This window comes from Pectinophora gossypiella, chromosome 19 (genome assembly GCF_024362695.1).
Source record: "Pectinophora gossypiella chromosome 19, ilPecGoss1.1, whole genome shotgun sequence".
Taxonomy (NCBI): domain Eukaryota; kingdom Metazoa; phylum Arthropoda; class Insecta; order Lepidoptera; family Gelechiidae; genus Pectinophora; species Pectinophora gossypiella.
The window spans coordinates 11,919,163-11,938,058 of NC_065422.1; the positions used below are offsets into that span (position 1 = coordinate 11,919,163).

Here is an 18,896-nt window from a genome sequence, read left to right on the forward strand (position 1 = left end):
TAAATATTACAAAACATACGGTTTACAAAATTGTTTTTACTAAATTAGCTTTTACAAAATTGTACAAAAACAGGTAAACTTCGTTAAAAATAAAACCTACTTTAATATAGGAACCCACCGACAAGAGCGCAGCTCTTAAATAGAGAGATATATATATAGGAAACTAGCTTTTGTCCGCGACTTCGTCCGCGTGGCGTGTTATAAAAGAGAGATTTTTGTGTGTGTGTGGTGCATATCAAATTTCAAGCATCTAACTTATGCAGTTTAGATTTTTTCATATTTTTTTTTCCCGCTCCCATTTTTCAAAATACAGCCATAATTAAACTTTATATTTACTAAGGTATGCATGCATGCTAGATTGAAGACATCTATCTTACGCGGTTTCGATTTTTTCATACATAGGTTTTTTGCCGCTAACTCCCGTTTCCGTGGGAATTTTGCAATATCCTGTTGCAACTAAGCTTTAAGTTAACTAAGGTACCTGCATGCCAAATTTCAAGCGTCTAACTTAAGCGGTTTAGATTTTTCATACAAAAGGATTTTCCCGCTAATTCCCGTTCCCGTGGGAATTCCGGGAATTCCTTTCTTAGTGCACCTCTATGGTACCTAAGCTACGTCCCTTCCAAATTTGAAGTGCCTACGTTTAGCCGTTTAGGCTGTGCATTGATATGTCAGTCAGTCAGTTTCTCCTTTTATATATTTAGATTTAATAATACTATTACAAACACACCTGAAACAACAAAAACCTATCTGAAACTGCTGTTCGACTTCTTGCAGGCACTTTACAACAGACAGCACAATATATTTGTCATATTTCACAACAAGAAAACAAAGAAATGCAAGCTCTCATTTCATTTACCAAAGTAGTGCCAAGAGCTTTACTTTTTAGTGTAACACTTTGGCACACTGCACCCTAAAGGGGTTGTACATTTCATATTTGACCGAAAGAATAATGTGTTTACCGTATATGGTGAATGTGTGGTGTGGCACACGTTAAATTACGCACATTCTCGACAGAGTAAAGGAAGAAACAACAAAAAAAGCTGTACGATAATTTGGTTTGGCAATTTTATAACTTATTGCTTTTACAATGCCGAGATTTGAATGTCATCTATAGATATATAGCCTACCCTAACTCACTATAGTCAAGTCAACTTTACATAGTATATTTTTAATTGTTTTTTTTATTCTACAGAAAATCCATTCAGTAATGTGGTGAAGCATACTCTTCTCACCACCGCTCGTGGGTGCATGACTTATGTTAACGGAACAGAAGCAGATTTAGAAGCACTTCGCGGCGACCCGCCATATCCTGAAAAAGGTTCTTGCATCATCAAATGTTTGTTAGAAAAGGTAAAAATGAACGTACATGGCATTTTTGAAACAATTAACGTCATAAACGATGAAATGGAGGTACAAGTGAGTGAGCTCAGAGAAGTAGTTTAATTTAAAGAGGTCCCCTTACGCACATTGGCCAATCTTATTATTCCGATAGCAAATGAAACTAAAAATAGCACACAAGATGAATAGAAACGCAGAAATTGAACTAGTTTTTAAGTGAATAATATTTTTTTTACTTAACGGGCAAACGACAAACAAGCAGGCGGATTGCCTGATGGTAAGCAATTACCGTCGCCTGTAGACAAAACACCAGAGAAAGAGTCACAATTACAAGTTGAGTTGCTGGCTTTTCAGATGGGACATTGTTTTAATATTGTTTTAACATCGTTTTTAACAAAATACAATAATTCAGCCACATTAATGCTAACAATTTTTTAATTTCAGATTGGTATTGTACGAAACAACAAATATTCCAAATTAGGATTCATGACAGCTGTTACACCACTGGTATTTACCAATAAGAAGAAACTCGAGCATATGAAAATAGTGTCCGAGAACTGTGACAAAGAGGTAATGTGTCTCACTTCTGTTCTTCACGTAAATTTCCCCCAGAACTAAGTTCTCTAAGCTGGTTGAAGCAAATTTAAGAAAACTTGTGATATAGTGGCATCCAAGGTAAATCTACAATGACCTACGCGAAAAAAAAGGGAAGTTTTTTTCTTTTTGTTGGGTTAGATTTTGGCCCAAATCTGATTTTATTATTTAAAAAGATATAGACAAAAACGTCCATTTTTAAATACTATACATATTTTATTAGAAGTAGCTAGAAAAAACTTTCGAGGGCTTAGACCAATAGTCTTACGACGTCTATCTTCGTCAAAAGCATTTGGTGGACGCCCGCGATATAATTCGCGCGGCGCTGCCATTGAGAGACCTAATGAGAGATATGAAACCTATACCGTCCGAAGATAAGACTGCCTATGCCTTCAGATACAAATCTCTACAGTAGGTCATGTCAAAAACGAGCGAATTATGCTGTCAAATTAAAAGGTAAACGGATGCAAGCCTATTACTTTAAAATATAAGTTTCGCATCAAAACACAATGAACACACAATTTAACCGGATAAACAATAAAACGACCTTGTTAACTACATTTCCAACTTCATTACTTAACATAATGAACATTCTATTGATGAGCCAATTGATATGCAATGAACATATTATGTAAAATGAAGCAGGTAGATAATTTACCGCAAAATTTTGATTTGCGGCCAATATGTGTGGGTTTGTGTACTAGTGTACACACAGGCAGTCGCTTCTGTAAAAACCGGACCTGTCAAATCTTCAAGTTAGATAAGTGGACCCTGTGACAACGGGATAATACTAGGGAAATAATGATGGTGATGATGATGATTTCTGGGCATCCGTTGGTACGCTGGCACACGTGACTTACATCCTAGTGTCAGGGGATTGACTCCGAGCTCGGGCTGTGACTGTAAACCACTGAATTCGACTTTCGAGTTTGGATTACAGATAATTGACATCGCATGGTTTCCAGGATCTATATGCTTGGTTAATGACAATAGGCTCGTTCCCTATTACATGGATTTAAACTTAGCTGGTGAGGGGTGTATATACTAGACATTATAATATAGATAACATAATATAACAAATACTTTATTGCACAAACAGGAAAATACTACACAAAAGAGAAACAGAAAGAGAACAAAAGGCGGCTCAAATACCCAAATATACTACACATCTGCCTAACCTTTTGGGGATACAGGTGTGATCTATGTTATATGCGTTAGTTACATAGGTCTATTACAAACTTGGCAAACATTGTTAGCGAGGCACTTTCGTGGCTTGAAATCTCGTAACAGATTTTATGAGCTATCTCGGTAGAAGTGTCCATTATATTGATAATCCTACCGTCTCTGCGGTACTCGATTTTTGAAATGGTTGGTAAAAATATAAAGTACTTAATTGGTGTATTTATTCATTTATATTTCAAATCACATGGTATTTTGGTTTTTGCGTGTTTTAGAACGCGTTTCACAGTAAAAATATTGTAGCAATGTGCACATTCTGCTGCTTTTAATAGAAAAAGTATTAAAAAATGTATTTTTTTCAAAATACAGCAGCATCATTTGAAGTTTTCCAGTAACATATACTAATCTTGGAAACCACTTATTCAAACGTAAAATTAAATTCAGACTTTCGAACAAGATGATGGAAAATATTTCTTCTATTTCGGCCAATTTATTATCGACTTACCTAGACATAAAAAATATTTCATCCAATAGGTGTAAAAAAACGTAGCGAATGTTAGTGAGCTGTGATTTCCGCATTTAGACTAAGGTTCTTTAACGAAGCGTTCTTCTTCTTCTATCGTGTCGGTTGTGAGGTGAATTACCAACCTCATCAACCCTGGTATAAGTAACGAAGCGTTAATATCACTGTATAAGTAAAAGAGGCCTCCGTGGTCCAGTGGTTGAGCGTTGTGCTTACGATCCGGAGGTCCCGGGTTCGAATCACAAAAATCACTTTGTGATCCCTAGTTTGGTTAGGACATTACAGGCTGATCACCTGATTGTCCTAAAAGTAAAAGGATCCGTGCTTCGGAAGGCACGTTGAGCCGTTGGTCCCGGTTATTACTTACCGATGTAAGTACGTAGTCGTTACATGAGTCATGTCAGGGGCCTATGGCGGCTCAGTAATAACCCTGACAGCAGGGTTGATGGGGTTGGTAATTCACCTCACAATCCTCACGGTAGAAGAAGTAAAAAAGAATAGTATTTATATCGCAATTAAATCATTCAAATAATAACGTTATAAAGTCATTTTGTGATTTCAATATCCTTGAAAAGTGTGTGTTACGAGCTCATACAAAGTTGCTGTGAACGAAGCGATGTGCGCTAGTTGAAATTAATCTAGTTAAAACAAACAATCAAAATGGATCGCCAAACAATACCATTGTAATTGGGATTTTTTTAGATAGCTATATAGTCAGTCACATGGAGTTTTGAATAACTTTCATAAAAGGAAAACCGTGTTTTAAAATACTTTTTGTTTACGTGTATTTTTTTATAAAACCATACATAACATCTTTACAGACAGCCTACGTGCTATCACGTCTAGTGAGAACCTCCGTGGTCTAGTGGGTAGAGCGTTGGGCTCACGATCTGAAGGTCAGGGATCGATTCCCGATGAGGACAATGTCGAAAACACATTGTGAGGCTATTCTTTTGTTTGGTAAGGACATGCAGGCTAGAATTACCTGATTGTCCGAAGATTAAGGTGATTCAGTGTTTCGGAGAACACGTTAAGCCGTTGGTTCGCCCGTAAGAAATAGAATAGAAATTGTTTATTGTAAAAGGCCACACACAAATACGAGACCAATAAAACACCTCCACCAACCCGCAGTGGAGCAGCGGGATGGAGTATGCTCTATACCCCCTCAGGTTGATCGACAGGACACCTGTGCCTAGCAGTGGGACGTTATGTTATGTAAAGTAGGTAAAAATTTTGTATGGTCCATACAATTGTTGTTTGTTGGAGAGAAAAGATGATTGTATCACGTGTGTACTTTGTTCAAATCTTTTTTTTTTTACTTTTTTTTTCAGATCAACCATCACGAAGTAGTGCCGTGTCAATTGGGAAATGAAGTTGTTACTTGCATCTTCAAATATGCACCTGAGCTGCACTTAAAGGAATAAGAAGATTTATTACACCAATATTTCGAGTGTTTTGACCTTATTTAAAAAAAAAAGCAAGTAAATAGACACAAATGACATTTTATTGAACGGGAAATATTTTACACTTACAAATATACTTCGAAACTCGAGATACTTCCGAATTTTTGTTTGACAAACACGAGTTAAATTAAATTCTAAATTAGAAATTGTTACGTTAATAGAAACATAAACCCTTTAATACCGCATTCAATTAATTTATTTATTATAAATATTTTATGAAGGTTTTGTTACGGAAAATCACAATGTGTTTGTCAAAATAGCGTTTCCGTGGTTTTCACTTTAAGGCGATGACAAACAATGTACTTACTTAAATAAGTACACTTAAGTAGAACTTACAAAGTCCCAACATAATTCACGGTACCCTTCTGGTTTATACAAATACTGTTACTGAATTCACTGCTTCAGGATATTGAGTTGTATCGCGTAAAATACAATGTTGTAATTGACAGTAAACATTTCAAATGCATTACTATAGACCAGTACAGCTGTGCTTTCAACTTGTAGCTGAAATAATAATTATATCTTTGATTTTGAATAGGTTTGCATCAGCAGGCTTTGCGCGGCGTGTTAGCCTATGCAATTGCATATCGAGGGTTTCGACCAATAGACATAGCGAATCTACGTACAGGCGATATTATAGTTATTTCACTGTATGAAACATGATAATCGAAAAACCCTTAAAGATGATTTGAACAAAAAGATATCTCTTTTAGAACTCGCTGAAATAAAGAACGGGTCACGGGTTTGAATCCCGGCTCGGGCTCTAGACCACTGAAATCGACTTTATTGAGCTTCAGTTCATGTCTGGACCATAGATAATTAATAAACATCACGTGGTGTCCAGGATGTGTGCCCAGTTAATGACAATAGGCACGCCTCATAGGACTGAAACATAGCTGGCGAGCGGGTGTACAAGCTATAGCTCTGCCTACCCCTTCGAGGATACAGGCGTGATGCTATATTATGTTTAACAAGCACAAGACGTTTCGCTATTCTCAACGAATCCAAAGATATCAAAACAATACAAGAAAAATCCTCATTACGTTTCTTATTTTAATGCAAATCTGGTAGCAAAAACGCCGTATAGATGTAAATTCACCACGTGTCCCGTATTCCTTCGTGCCCAGGGTGGGAAGACGTGTTAAACAGTCACAAGACGTGTCACAAGGCCACGTTTATGGGTTAAACTGTACGTGACAATCTTCTACAAGAAGTACGTAGGTACATAAGTAAGAAAATGTGTATCAGTCTCACCCGAAAGACAGAAAGTTTCGCGTGAATGAGTTTCATGAGTAATTAGTGAGATGTTTGGAAGATTATGATTCAAATTACACGTACAATCACGTTACCATACTGAACTGGTAGCCTATGTACAGCGATTGTATCTATGTATGTAGATAATAAGGGAAAATAATGTAGGTAAGTAAATATTAAAATAACTTTCTCTCACCTGCATAGTTGTATTTTCGAATAATATCCAAATTTTTTAAATACTTCATTTATATTTAAACAATATAAATATTTTATTTATTTACACTAACAAACTAGAAACACCTACGCAGCAAAATAAATGAGAATTTATGAAACAAAATGAAAATCGAATAATTTTGTTTTAAATCTAATAAATGGCTGTATCGTTGTATTGTTTTAAAATCTCAATGGTCGAGTTTTGGAATAAAATCTTCTTAGTCGGTTTTTTAAAATAAATATTTTTTTATAATTCAACAAAATTTTTCGTAACACAATTTGGACTTAGGTATTTTTTATAGGCTATTTTATTACTTCTTCTTGAAAGTTTCAAAGAAGCTATTTATAGTTTTTTTAGGGTTCCGTCCGTGCCTTACAGGAAACCTTGAAAACATGGCCACTATTTTTATACTGGATGACTGAACGACACTGTCTCTTAAGATATAGGTTCAACCTAGTTTAAGAGCTGAATGTTAATTTTATACCATAAACCAGTGGGGTTAAAAAGGCCACGTCGAAGCAATTCATCTAAAAAAGCAATATTGCAATTTGACATTTGCGCATATAAAAGTAAGTGCGCAATGCAAACAAATGTCAAATATGATTATTGCTTTCTTAGATGAATTGCTTCGATGTGGCCATTTTAAGCTCCCAGTTATGTTTACATCACTGAATGATTATTCTAAGTATATTTAAGATTTATAAAAAATAAAAATAAACGGTGGTAAATAAATAATGGTGTGTGAAATAAATAAACTTATTATTACTCTTGTGTCGAATTATTTCGTAGCCTGTCTCTCAAGACGAATGAAGACGACGTTAATATTAAATACTTACCTAATAGTTGTTCTGCCAAGGCCAAAATGTTGCTCGAGGCAATACTGCAACAAGCAAGATTAAATTAGGACGTAATATACGATCCCGACGACCCGATTACTCTAGTCATAGAGGCGGCCAATTACACTTCAGGACCTCGATACCGACCCGCCGGCGTGGTCGACGATTTCCCTCAATCAGCACAATAATATGTTGAACCGTATTATTCATCTATTTTATACAAACCACAGCAACCCTGGTGTCAGGGTTATTGATTAGCCCACTGTCTATTGTAGCCTACGTTAGAAAAGATACAATCCTTTTTTATGATTGACGACTAAGATAAATAAGAAAAGAAAAGAGAATTTTATATGCACAAATGTCAAAATTTAGTTTTTTTTTAAATTATTTTAACACTTCAATGTGATCTTTTAACCATCCTGTTTTTTATTCATCGATTTGTCGACTCACAACAATTCTTGCACTCAAAACTGAAATTTGGCGTGAAATTGAAATCTTGCCGTTTACACGAAGCACTTCGCGCGATGCAGTACGTCATACAATATGCACGATGCGCGGCCGTCGTGAAGTGTGGCTTTTGACGATGTAAATTGGAGAGAACTTGGTGTTAGGTGGGGAAATTGGCCATCTTAAGGTTTAAAGCTGCTTCGGGTTGAATTTGTGGAAATCCGAATATACCCTACATAGTACGTTACAGCCCAGTTGGGAGAACGCTCGACTCTCACTGTGAGGTCGCAGGTTCGAATCCCAATACGGGCTTAAACCAATGATTTTATAAATTGTTTTTTTAGAATTCTTGTTTGAAACCTACATTACCGAGAAATACGTTTCGGAGTTATGTGACCTAAACTGTACCTATTTGGCTGGTTTTCCATTCCCGGGTTTGAAGGGCGATCAGATAGTCGCTTCTGTAAAAGCCCAGACCTGACGGCAAGTGTCATACAATATTATCATCAACTTTTTTGAGCTTTTCTTCAATGACCAACCTTATCAAACCTGGTGTCAGAGTTACTATTGAGCCGCCAAAGGCGCCCGACGTGGCTCATGTAACGACTATAAATAAGTACTTTTACTAAGTAAATAGTAGCCGGGACCGATTGCTTAACGTGCCCTCCGAAGTACGGATCATCTTACTTTCGAACAATCGGGTGATTAGCCTGCAGTGTACTAACCAAACTAGGAATCACAACGTATTTTTTGTGATATGTCGCCATCGAGATTCGAATCCGAGACCTCTAGATCGTAAGCCCAACGCTCAACCACTGGACCATGAAGCTTATAAATCGACTAAGAGATTGACGTAATATAACATAAGCTCACGACTGTATTTCCAATTGGGGTAGTCAACGGTAACATCCATCGTAAGATGAACTAAGTACTCATGCTTCACCGAGTTTTCTGTTAGACCAACAGCAAAAATTTGCACTTTAGATAAATTAATAACTCATTGGTACAAGTCCGGTACCGGGGATTGAACCGGCGCTCCCCGTTTGAGTGCTTTACAAAAAAGCAATACGGAGACACATAAGATTACAGTAGCTGTTAACACACGATTTATCCTATTATTAATCTTATAACTCTACGATCAAAGTAGTTGTTAATTATCTGCCTACCCCCAAGATGATTACGGGCGTGAAATGTTTCAAACTAGGTATTTATCGACATTATTTTTTTGAGACAGATAAGCGTATCCCATCTTGAGCCGTATCATCAGTTTACATCAGCTAAGGGAGTGGTCATACGCGAAGCAGAGAGCAAAATATCATAATAATACTATTTGCCTTTCTGCCAACATTACCATAACAGCTTTCGCAAAAGTTCCGGATCTGCGACATACTGAAATAAGTGAAATAAGGAATGCCTCTGCAATGCGTACATCCGTGATTTGGTTACAGATAATATATTGTCCCAGGACTTCTTTAAATGCTTACCACGCAGCGTTGTTGTTTTATGAAAGCGAGAGAAATAATGTATTGACTGTGGAATTTTGTTTTCTTGAATCCGTGATAGCCATGTTCGGAGAATTAAAAAAATATAAGTCACGCGACTTACGTCGTAGTATCACGCACGAGTTTGAATCCTGGTTCGGGCTCAAAGACATGAGTTTGAATTCGTGGTAAGTAAGATCACGGATAATTGATATCCATTGTAACCTTTCAATTGTAACATGGCTCCCAGTTCCAGGACTTGAGCCTGGTTAATGGCAATAGGCTCGCTCCTATTACATGAGACTTGACATATCTGGCGAGGAGTGGACGTGTGATACAGGCATTAAATTGTAGCAAATAAGTTGAGATATCTTGCGGCCATACTTAGTATATAAAGAAGAGCAACAACCTCAAATGATTTTACGTCAATGACTATTATGATCATAAAATTTATGTCATGTGGAAAATGTGATAAATTGAAATCGAAAAGTAAATGATGCTGAATACTTCGTTTAAAAGCGAATGGAAACCAAATTACTATAACTCCGCCGCAAATTTATTTTTCCAAATTATTTTCAGTTTGCTAGCCGCTTCGTTAGGGTTTAGCGGTATTTCGTTGGTGAAATCGAAATGTATTTTTCAGCGGTTAGGTACAAATTCAGGGTTCAATTAAAATAAATAAATGCTGTGGCTAGCAAATTACAGAAAACACTGAAATGTTAGTTTGTAAAATATTCGGTAGTACAGTGGTGTACTTATATGATGATTTGTGTATGAATTTAGTAGGAGCATAGAGGTTCAGATAATTGAGACACAGATACGATTCGCATCTTATTCACTTTTTTAAGAGAAGAAAGAGATGCCATAAGACAAAAACGAAAGATCAAGCTTCTTTTGGAAATCTGACGGACCTCCGAAGGCGAAATGAGAGCCCGAATAGAGAAAATGTGTGTCTAGCCTCAAAGGTCATTAACCTCAATCTCCCGCAAAAACAACCGACTGCTTCTCAAAGAAATCAAACTACAAAACTTCAAATGAACTGACCATAAACTAACCGACGGTCGGTGACAAACATCACAGTAGTCAGTACCTACCTATTAATTTCCTAATTATTATTTTTCTACACTACTAGGGTTGAGAACTCCAAATTAGACAAGTCAAGATTTTTTTTAGTTCTAAGTACCTATATCCTATAGGTAATCGTTTGCAATTATTTAAGAGTGCACTAGATTCGCTCTTGTAGCTACTTATATGACGGACGTATCTTGCTTGCATCACTTGAGTAAGTAGGTACTATAAGTATCGTTAATTAATAACAAACTCAAACTCAAATAATACTATCTTAAATCAGTAGGTATCATAGTTACACTTTGAATCGTATTTTTTTATATTAATCTATTTTTTCTCGAACATCTCACACGCCTAAAACTCAAGTAGCTGTATGAAATACATCGGCACATGGCCTTAGACGTTAAATGTTAACGACAAAAGAAAACAAAATGATATCTTTGTACAATGACGATCCCAATGTTTATTGTTTCAAAATGAAATTGCTTTAATATAATACCGACTAAGACTAGGTAAAGAAAGGTAAACTTACAGGATATATTCCGTATATCTGTAGTTTTGTGAGCCCGGGATACTCTGGACAGCTGCTGATCCACTTATAATTGGTTTTAGATGACATTATTTGGTTTTAAATATTAATAGTCTTAATTTTTTTTTTTTGGTTTGGTTTTCCCCGAAGGGTAAGGCAAAGGGAACTATGCCCATACAGCCATGTCTGACGTATTTTTTTTCTTGATGATTAATGAAATGATGAAAGGTGATGATGATGAAACCTAAGCCCCCACCCTCGGAGTAGACTCCTACTCCGAACCCCAAACGAATTAACTCAAAAGTCCGCATAAACTTTTGAGTTATGAAGCGGCTTCCTGACACGAAGCGAAAATAGGCAGATACACTTTGTTTATTGAATACTCCAATATAATAACACTCGCAAATGTCTTCCGACTAACTTAATGCGATCATTAACCACAAAACACCACTTCGTATTAATTATTTAGATTATTCAATGAAGAAAGCAACTGTCCCGTTCCCGCCTCCCGCCAAAAAGCCCTTAATAGTCTTAAACTTCTCGCGAACACCGCGCGTTGATGGCGGAACGTCATATTTACTTTTTTAAAGGGTTGGGGTCGACGGATTTTTTAGCCGGGAATGTTTGTCAGTTTCCTAACCTTAAAATTGAATTTAGTAATTTTATTTTTAAATGCTAAAGAACGCTACAGTCACAAAAAAATAAAAAATAATTTAAAAAACATAGTACTCACATTAACTCATAGGCGTATTTCCTAACAAGTTGGGTAGCGCCATAAGTAATCAAGGATCACTAGTTGCCACTGTTTTGATAGGACGTCCTAAGATAGATTATAATGAACATTATAACACAATCCCTCTGTCGGATTTAACGACATGCCCGGAAAGGCAAACAGCTGAACGTTTTTTGTTTTTATTTACATATTTTTTATTTATAAAAGACGACAAATTACATATATAAATAATGTAATAAATGTTTGAACAGTCAAGTTAACAATTCAACGTAATTATTGAGTAAATACAAGGTAACCCGCAAATTAAAGCTAGTTTTTGAAATATGCAAATTAAGCCCTTTCATTTTTTAATCAACACACTACCATTCGAAAAAAAATCATTTTTTTTCGTCCTCATTTTTTTTTTGTTTTAGTTTTCCCCGAAGGGTAAGGCAAAGGGAACTATGCCCATACAGCCATGTCTTACGTATTTTTTTTCTTGATGATTAATGAAATGATGAAAGGTGATGATGATGAAACCTAAGCCCCCACCCTCGGAGTAGACTCCTACTCCGAACCTCAAACGAATTAACTCAAAAGTCCGCATAAACTTTTGAGTTATGAAGCGGCTTCCCAGCACGAAGCGAAAATAGGCAGATACACTTTGTTTATTGAATACTCCAATATAATAATACTCGCGAATGTCTTCCGACTAACTTAATGCGATCATTAACCACAAAACACCACTTCGTATTAATTATTTAGATTACTCAATGAAGAAAGCAACTGTCCCGTTCCCGTTTCCCGCCGAAAAGCCTTTTTCGTCCTCAGTTTATGGTCACTAGAGGGCGCCGCATTAAATTTAGCGTGACATCACACAGCCTATAACCACCGGACAATCAAATTCTTTTGACACCTCATTTGTTAATTTTTTTTAGTTGGTTTAGAAGTTAGGTTGAAACAAACGTGCACATACATACATAGCGCACACATAACCCTCCATTTTGCTTCGCCGAAGTCGGGTAAAAAGTATGTTTGTTTGAACGCTGAAGTCATACAACAAATGAAGCTAGAATCCCGTCCTTGGCTCTTCAATGCAATGAGTCTGCTAAAACTGAACAAACTGTGTATAAATAAAAGAACAATATAACATAGCTGTATAAACGTATCAACACAAGTGCCTTTATAAGGGGGATATGGAAACAGGTATGGACTCAGGCGATATAAGACCGATGGAAGAGAGTTACAACATAATTACTCTAATAAATAAATATAATAATTAGTCATAAATAAATACTATAAATAAATTTAAAAAACATAAATGAATAAAAATAAATCTTACAAGGATTCCCCGCCAAAAACTACATTGGTTCGCGCCAAAAAAGGAATCTTCCCCAAGCCCTTAAAAAAGAAAAAAAAAATTAAAGCCCGTGTCATTTGCCGCAAAGACCTTGATTTCCCGCGTCACGAAAGAAGTTCCGCCGCGCCGCCGCGCCGCGGCGTTAGCGTCGCATTATACGCAAAGAACATGCGAGTTCAACTAGTCAAATCAATTACTTTTTACTTAACGTCAAAATATAAATTAATATTGAATTTATAAATATGAAAAGCGTCACTGTGACGTCATAAAAGAATGTGATAAAATGTCGGACTTATTACTAAGTACGTTTTTCTTGATTAAAAATTAAATCTGAATAGAAGAAATATATATTATTATAGAGTTTCGTTAGTTTTAGATCTATCTTTGTTTAGTAATAAGAATTTCATAATCATTATTGACGCGTAAGCACTTTTCGACTATAGCTCGCTATCGTCTCTGTTTTGGCTATCGCACGCGTACCCTTGCAAGAACTTTGAAGTCGTGATAATATAATATTTTTTTATTGAAAGCCTTTTTGGCGGGAACGGGAATGGGACGGTTGCTTTTTTCATTGAATAATCTAAATGATAAAAACAATCGCGACAGTGTTATTATTTCGGAATATTCAATAAACAAAGTGTACTTATCCATTTTTGCTTCGTGACAACAAGCCGCTTCAAAAGTTTATGCGAACTTTTGAGTTTATTCGGGTTCTTAATAGAAGTCTGCTCCGAGGGTGGGGCTTAGGTTTCATCATTCATCGTCATCACCTTTCATAATTTCATTAAACATCAACAAGAAAGAAAATACATAAGACATGGCAGTATGGTCATAGTTCCCTTTGCCTTGCCCTTCGGGGAAAACCAAAACGAAATAAAAAAAATTACATCTATTACCATGTAAAATCAAATGAAAAGTGCAATAGCAGGTCAAAATAACACATTACCGAAGAAATCACGCAAGTACTTTTCTCTTATTAGTCGGTATTATAGATTTCATTTTAATAATAATCATTTATACAATAAAATAAATAATAATATTTATTTTTCTCGTATCAAATGAGCAATTTGTCTAATGATTTACTTATGGTTTTACCCGCCATTTTTGGGATCAAGGTTGTGATTATATAAGTAGGTAAATTATTCTCAAGTACCAAACCAATATTAAAGGTCCTTGGCGCAGAAAGCTGGGTAAACAAAACACATTTCTCTATACGTACGAGTATAATCATATCAACACAAGTGCCTCTATAAGAGGGATATGGAAACAGATATGTAATCAGGGGGGTTAGAAAGGCCACATCGAAGTAATTCATCTAAAAATGCAATAGCAATATTATGGGATACAGAAACGACGGAAAGTTTTATTTTATTTTAAAAAATTAGATATTTGGATCTTATTTTGGGTTAGATTTGATTGGTTATAATATTTGTGATAGCCCAACTTTAAACCATAGAACCCCATTTTATTTCGGAATATCAGTTTCCTCACGTTGTTTTCCTTCACCACTGAGCATGTAATAATTATTTATAATCCGAACATGAATAAGGCCCGTGCTGGATTCGAACCTGCGACCTTACAGTGAGAGCCAAGAGTTCTTCCATTTGGGCCACTGGTCTGTGCTTTTTAGTGCAGTTTTCAATAACACAGTTGGCTCGACCATTATAACTAAGTAGATTTAGTTTCGATCGCCATCGACTCGCAAAGAAGAAGAAGACTAAGTAGATGGCGATACGGCTCGCTACCTAACACGTTGGTCTAACAGAATACTCGGGGAGGCTTGGATACTTAGTTCATCAAATTCAAATTCAAAATTCAAATTCAAAAATATCTTTATTCAGTAGGTACAGCACATAGTTACACTTTGAATCGTAAATTTTTACATAACGAAAGTCTCATCCGCCTAAAACTACTGCAGCTACAGCATCTTGTGATGGATGTACCTCTGACTACCCCAATTGGGATATTGTGAAATGTATTCAACCTATATTCGATATGGTGTCTGTATGTCTGTCTTTCAACGCTAAGTAGGTAATGAATATACATTTTTTTTGACGTGACTTAGTGATTTGCCGCAAATTGGATTAACTATTCGTACTTGGCCGGACAAATGGGGAGCACTGAGGTCTCTCACCCGGTACAAAGTTTAAGACAACAGGCCTAAGGGTGCCAAGATGGGCGCGAATCTCGGGTTAGGGTGTCGTCTGAGAGGAAGAATATTTGAAAGAATCAATCGACCCTAGTGAATAGATAGCGATAAGTGCTGAATGAGGAAAATCGTCAACCACGCCCGCGGGGTCGGTATCGGGGTTGATGATTATACCGCCCCTCATACATCATCATCATCATCATCATCATCAGCCGTACGACGCCCACTGCTGGGCAGAGGCCTCCCCCACGACGATTGGTCCTGCGCTGCCCGCATCCAGCGGCGTCCCGCGACCTTCACCAGATCGTCGGTCCACCTTGTAGCGGGCCTACCCACTGAGCGTCGTCCGACACGTGGTCGCCACTCCAGAACCCTTCCGCCCCAGCGGCCATCGGTTCTCCTCGCTATGTGTCCTGCCCACTGCCACTTCAGCTTTGCAATTCTCCGAGCTATGTCGGTGACTATAGTTCTCCTGCGGATCTCCTCATTTCTGATTCGATCTAGCAGGGAAATACCGAGCATAGCTCTCTCCATTGCCCGCTCAGCAACACCAAGCCTCCTCACGAGACCCATAGTAAGCGGCCACGTCTCATTGCCCTAGGTCATCACTGACAACACGCACTGGTCAAAGACTTTCGTCTTGAAACACTGAGATATTTTGGACGAGAAGGTATTCCCCTCATACATACATACCTTTAACCGTGCCTGTGCAAACGCAGCATACGCATGGATAAATTATTTTCATAACGTAGCGACATGACCCACACGTTTGAGAGCTTGTTTGTCTCATAATATTCTCGACCAATAAACGCTGTGCCAGCAACACACTAATAGTCCAGCCAAAAAGCCTTTTTTACTAGTGTTTGTATTTATTTACATTCAAATTCAGTAGTGTTTTTATTCAGTAGGTAATATGGTTACACTTTGAATTGTCAATGTTTACATAACGAACGTCTCACCCGTCTAAAACTACTGCAGTTATCACAACCTGTATAGCCGAGGAAAAGAAGCTGTCACAAAAACCTCAGCACAGAAGCTTAGATGTTCTTAAAAAAACATAATAATTATTGTTATACAATTCTGTAATTTGCCTGCCTAATAGTTCCCAGACAATTAATCCCCTATATACGTTACCTCTACACGACAAGTATACATTAAAACAGATAGTACAAAAGGTGGCTTAACATTACCTTAATTCCTTTAGTATACTTTTATTTACGAAATCTCGATTCCATGCAATTAATGTCAGTACGGATCAATATTTGAGATCACATTTTTTTCTGGATTGAAACTAGATTGTCTACTTATTACGAGATTCTGTTGACAAAATATCACGTTCGGGTGGGATTTAAAAAAATCCTTACCTACGTGGTTTTCACTATAAACCGATGAAATGTATACATATACTTACCTATAGGTATAATTTAAAGTACAAATATAAATTTTAAAAGCAGTAAACATGACGTCTGTAAGAAAATACGCACATTATGCCCCGCTGACTGGCTTCAGCCTATAAATTCTAGTTACTTAGATTTAAGACTTTAACAAAAAATCGTACCCGTAAAATGTGAGGCATTATACTAAATTCTCCGCTTGAAGAAAGCGCCTGTGGAATTACAGATTCAAACATTAGGTGAGCCGTGTTACGTACGTTGCTATGTAGTTATATGTAGGCATAATTCTGTATCCACTTACCAGTTTTCCACATTTGTCGTGAAAACGACGACGATGCTTGCGGCTAATAAGGGTAGAGGTACACTTGGGGTATTTATCTACTACGATTTTATTTATTTATTACTCTATTGAACCTAAGTTCAATAGAGTAATAAATAAATAAAAATAAGTAGTTTTGTCTAAACAAAACCTATATTTTCACCTCTCCAGTTCGAAAAGGGTGCCTTGCAACATCGCCCACTATTTAAAAGTACTTACTTATCGAAAGGCAAATTCTAATAAGTATTTATTTGTATTTTTAACCCCCGACGCAAAAACGACGGGGTGTTATATAAGTTTGACGTGTCTGTGTAAATGTGTATGTGTCTGTCTGTGGCATCGTAGCTCCCAAACGGATGATCCGATTTTATTGCGGGTTTTTTTTTTGTTTGAAAGGTGTATCAGTCGAGAGTGTTCTTAGCTATGTTTGGTGGAAATCGTTTCAGGTCTTCAAGATCGTTAGGTCGTTTGTTAAGTGTGATAGGAATATTCCAACTCTGTTTGCTTGCAAGCATAAGTTATTTATTGCTTTTTACCTTTTGTCATAATAATTGAGTACTTTTTTTTGGTCGGGAGTTTAAAAAAAAAAAAATCCGTGATAGTAGTGTCGCAGGTTGAAATCCCGGCTCAGGCTTTAAATCAATGCATTCTACTTATGAGTTTTCAGTCTACTTGGGTTTGGGTGTTTGAGTTAAAAAAGTCCAATCTGTGAAACACTGTAATTTATTAAAAAAAACTCGCGCAAACCCATCCGATACACAAAACAGAGCGACCCAATCAATAATGGCGGCGCACACGCCAATAGACAAATCATCTGAGGTAAGGTTCTTTACAAAACAAACCATGAAGTAGAACAAATGTTTTTTACACTGACATGAAACAATTACAAAACAAAAATGGGTGGCAAGGGTTACTGGCGGAGACGCCAGGGCAGGGTGCTGCGGGTCGTCCTGAGGGGACGGACCGATGACGACACCTCGTCGCTAAAAATGAAATGAAATGAAATGAAATGAAATTTATTCGCTCTAGAGTGGTACAAAAGATCTTAAATATAAATTATATCAATAAAAGTCCATCACTCAACCATACAGCGTGCGAATATTAATATTAAATTATTTATAATTAAAGGAACATTTAATAAATCTGTCTTAAAAAAAATTAATTAACAATAGATATTTTAAATACACAAAAAACAATTAATTTTAATTTAAATAAACGGCTGTGACTTTAAATACACTTTTTTTTGTGGCTATGAGTTTGAATTCATGTTTGGATCATAGATAATTCATATCACGTTGTTTTTAGGATTTGTGCCTGGTTAATGGCAATAGTCTCGACTCGTAGTACTTACCTGGGATTTAAACAAAGCTGGCTAGGAGGGAATTTACTACACACTTTAAGGTATAGATATAGGTATGGTCACGAGCATTAATATGTATACACTTCTGTACCATGTCACATTAACTTTTTTGACAAATCGAACTGTAAGTCTCACTAAATGTCAAATATGTTAGTTATAATTACAGAGTCCTAAAATGGGTACATTGATGATGCTTCACAGTCGATTTCGACTACAGCGACAGCAGCTGGTGGATTAGTTGACGGTTGCCAAGAGCTTGGTAAGGCTGCTCTCTGGTGTGCTCTGTGATGGCTCGTATAGCCAATTTTATGTGAAAACGTGCGCCCACATTTTGGACACGTCAGCACACCCCCTACGTAATTATAAGTGATTGCCGCAGGTGGTCGGGCTTTCAGATCATCACGTTTTCTATCCAAATCTGACCTTCTTTCTTTTTCGAAGTCAGACACCTTTTGTTGAACAAGGCGTCTCCACTCCGGGCGCTGGCTTGCTTGCGCCTCCCAGCATGAGGGCTCGATGTGGCACCGTTTCATGTGCCTTTTCAGAACGTCCTTGTAACGCAGGTATTGGCCACCGCATTTTCGTTTGCCCGACTGGAGTTCTGAAAAGAACAAACGTTTCGCCACTCTCTCGTCTGACATTCTCGCCAAGTGCCCACACCATCGTAGCTGAC

The 18,896-nt window shown here is 37.0% G+C and overlaps 2 protein-coding genes across 2 annotated transcripts in view; one reads left to right on the forward strand and one right to left on the reverse strand.

The window, feature by feature from the left end:
- LOC126375668 (leucine-rich repeat-containing protein 24-like) overlaps nucleotides 1-11,048 on the reverse strand; it is a 104,015-nt gene extending 92,967 nt beyond the window's left edge. Inside the window, exons 1-2 of the mRNA XM_050022731.1 lie at nucleotides 10,933-11,048; nucleotides 7,405-7,448 (exon numbers count right to left, since the gene is read on the reverse strand). The gene's annotated coding sequence lies outside the window, so the exon portion shown is untranslated. The remainder of the gene's footprint in view (nucleotides 1-7,404; nucleotides 7,449-10,932) is intronic.
- Nucleotides 1,202-6,541, forward strand: LOC126375742 (uncharacterized). The gene is made up of 3 exons (XM_050022847.1): nucleotides 1,202-1,353; nucleotides 1,786-1,911; nucleotides 4,969-6,541. The coding sequence occupies exons 1-3, from the start codon at nucleotides 1,252-1,254 to the stop codon at nucleotides 5,059-5,061; spliced, it is 321 nt and encodes a 106-aa protein (XP_049878804.1). The 5' UTR covers nucleotides 1,202-1,251; the 3' UTR covers nucleotides 5,062-6,541.
- Nucleotides 11,049-18,896: the final 7,848 nt, after the last annotated feature.

Coding starts and splice junctions, on each gene's coding strand:
- LOC126375742 (XM_050022847.1), top strand. CDS start 1,252: ATGACTTATGTTAACGGAACAGAAGCAGATTTAGAAGCACTTCGCGGC. Junction 1,354..1,785: donor TCAAATGTTTGTTAGAAAAG/GTAAAAATGAAC, acceptor TTTTAATTTCAG/ATTGGTATTGTACGAAACAA. Junction 1,912..4,968: donor CCGAGAACTGTGACAAAGAG/GTAATGTGTCTC, acceptor TTTTTTTTTCAG/ATCAACCATCACGAAGTAGT.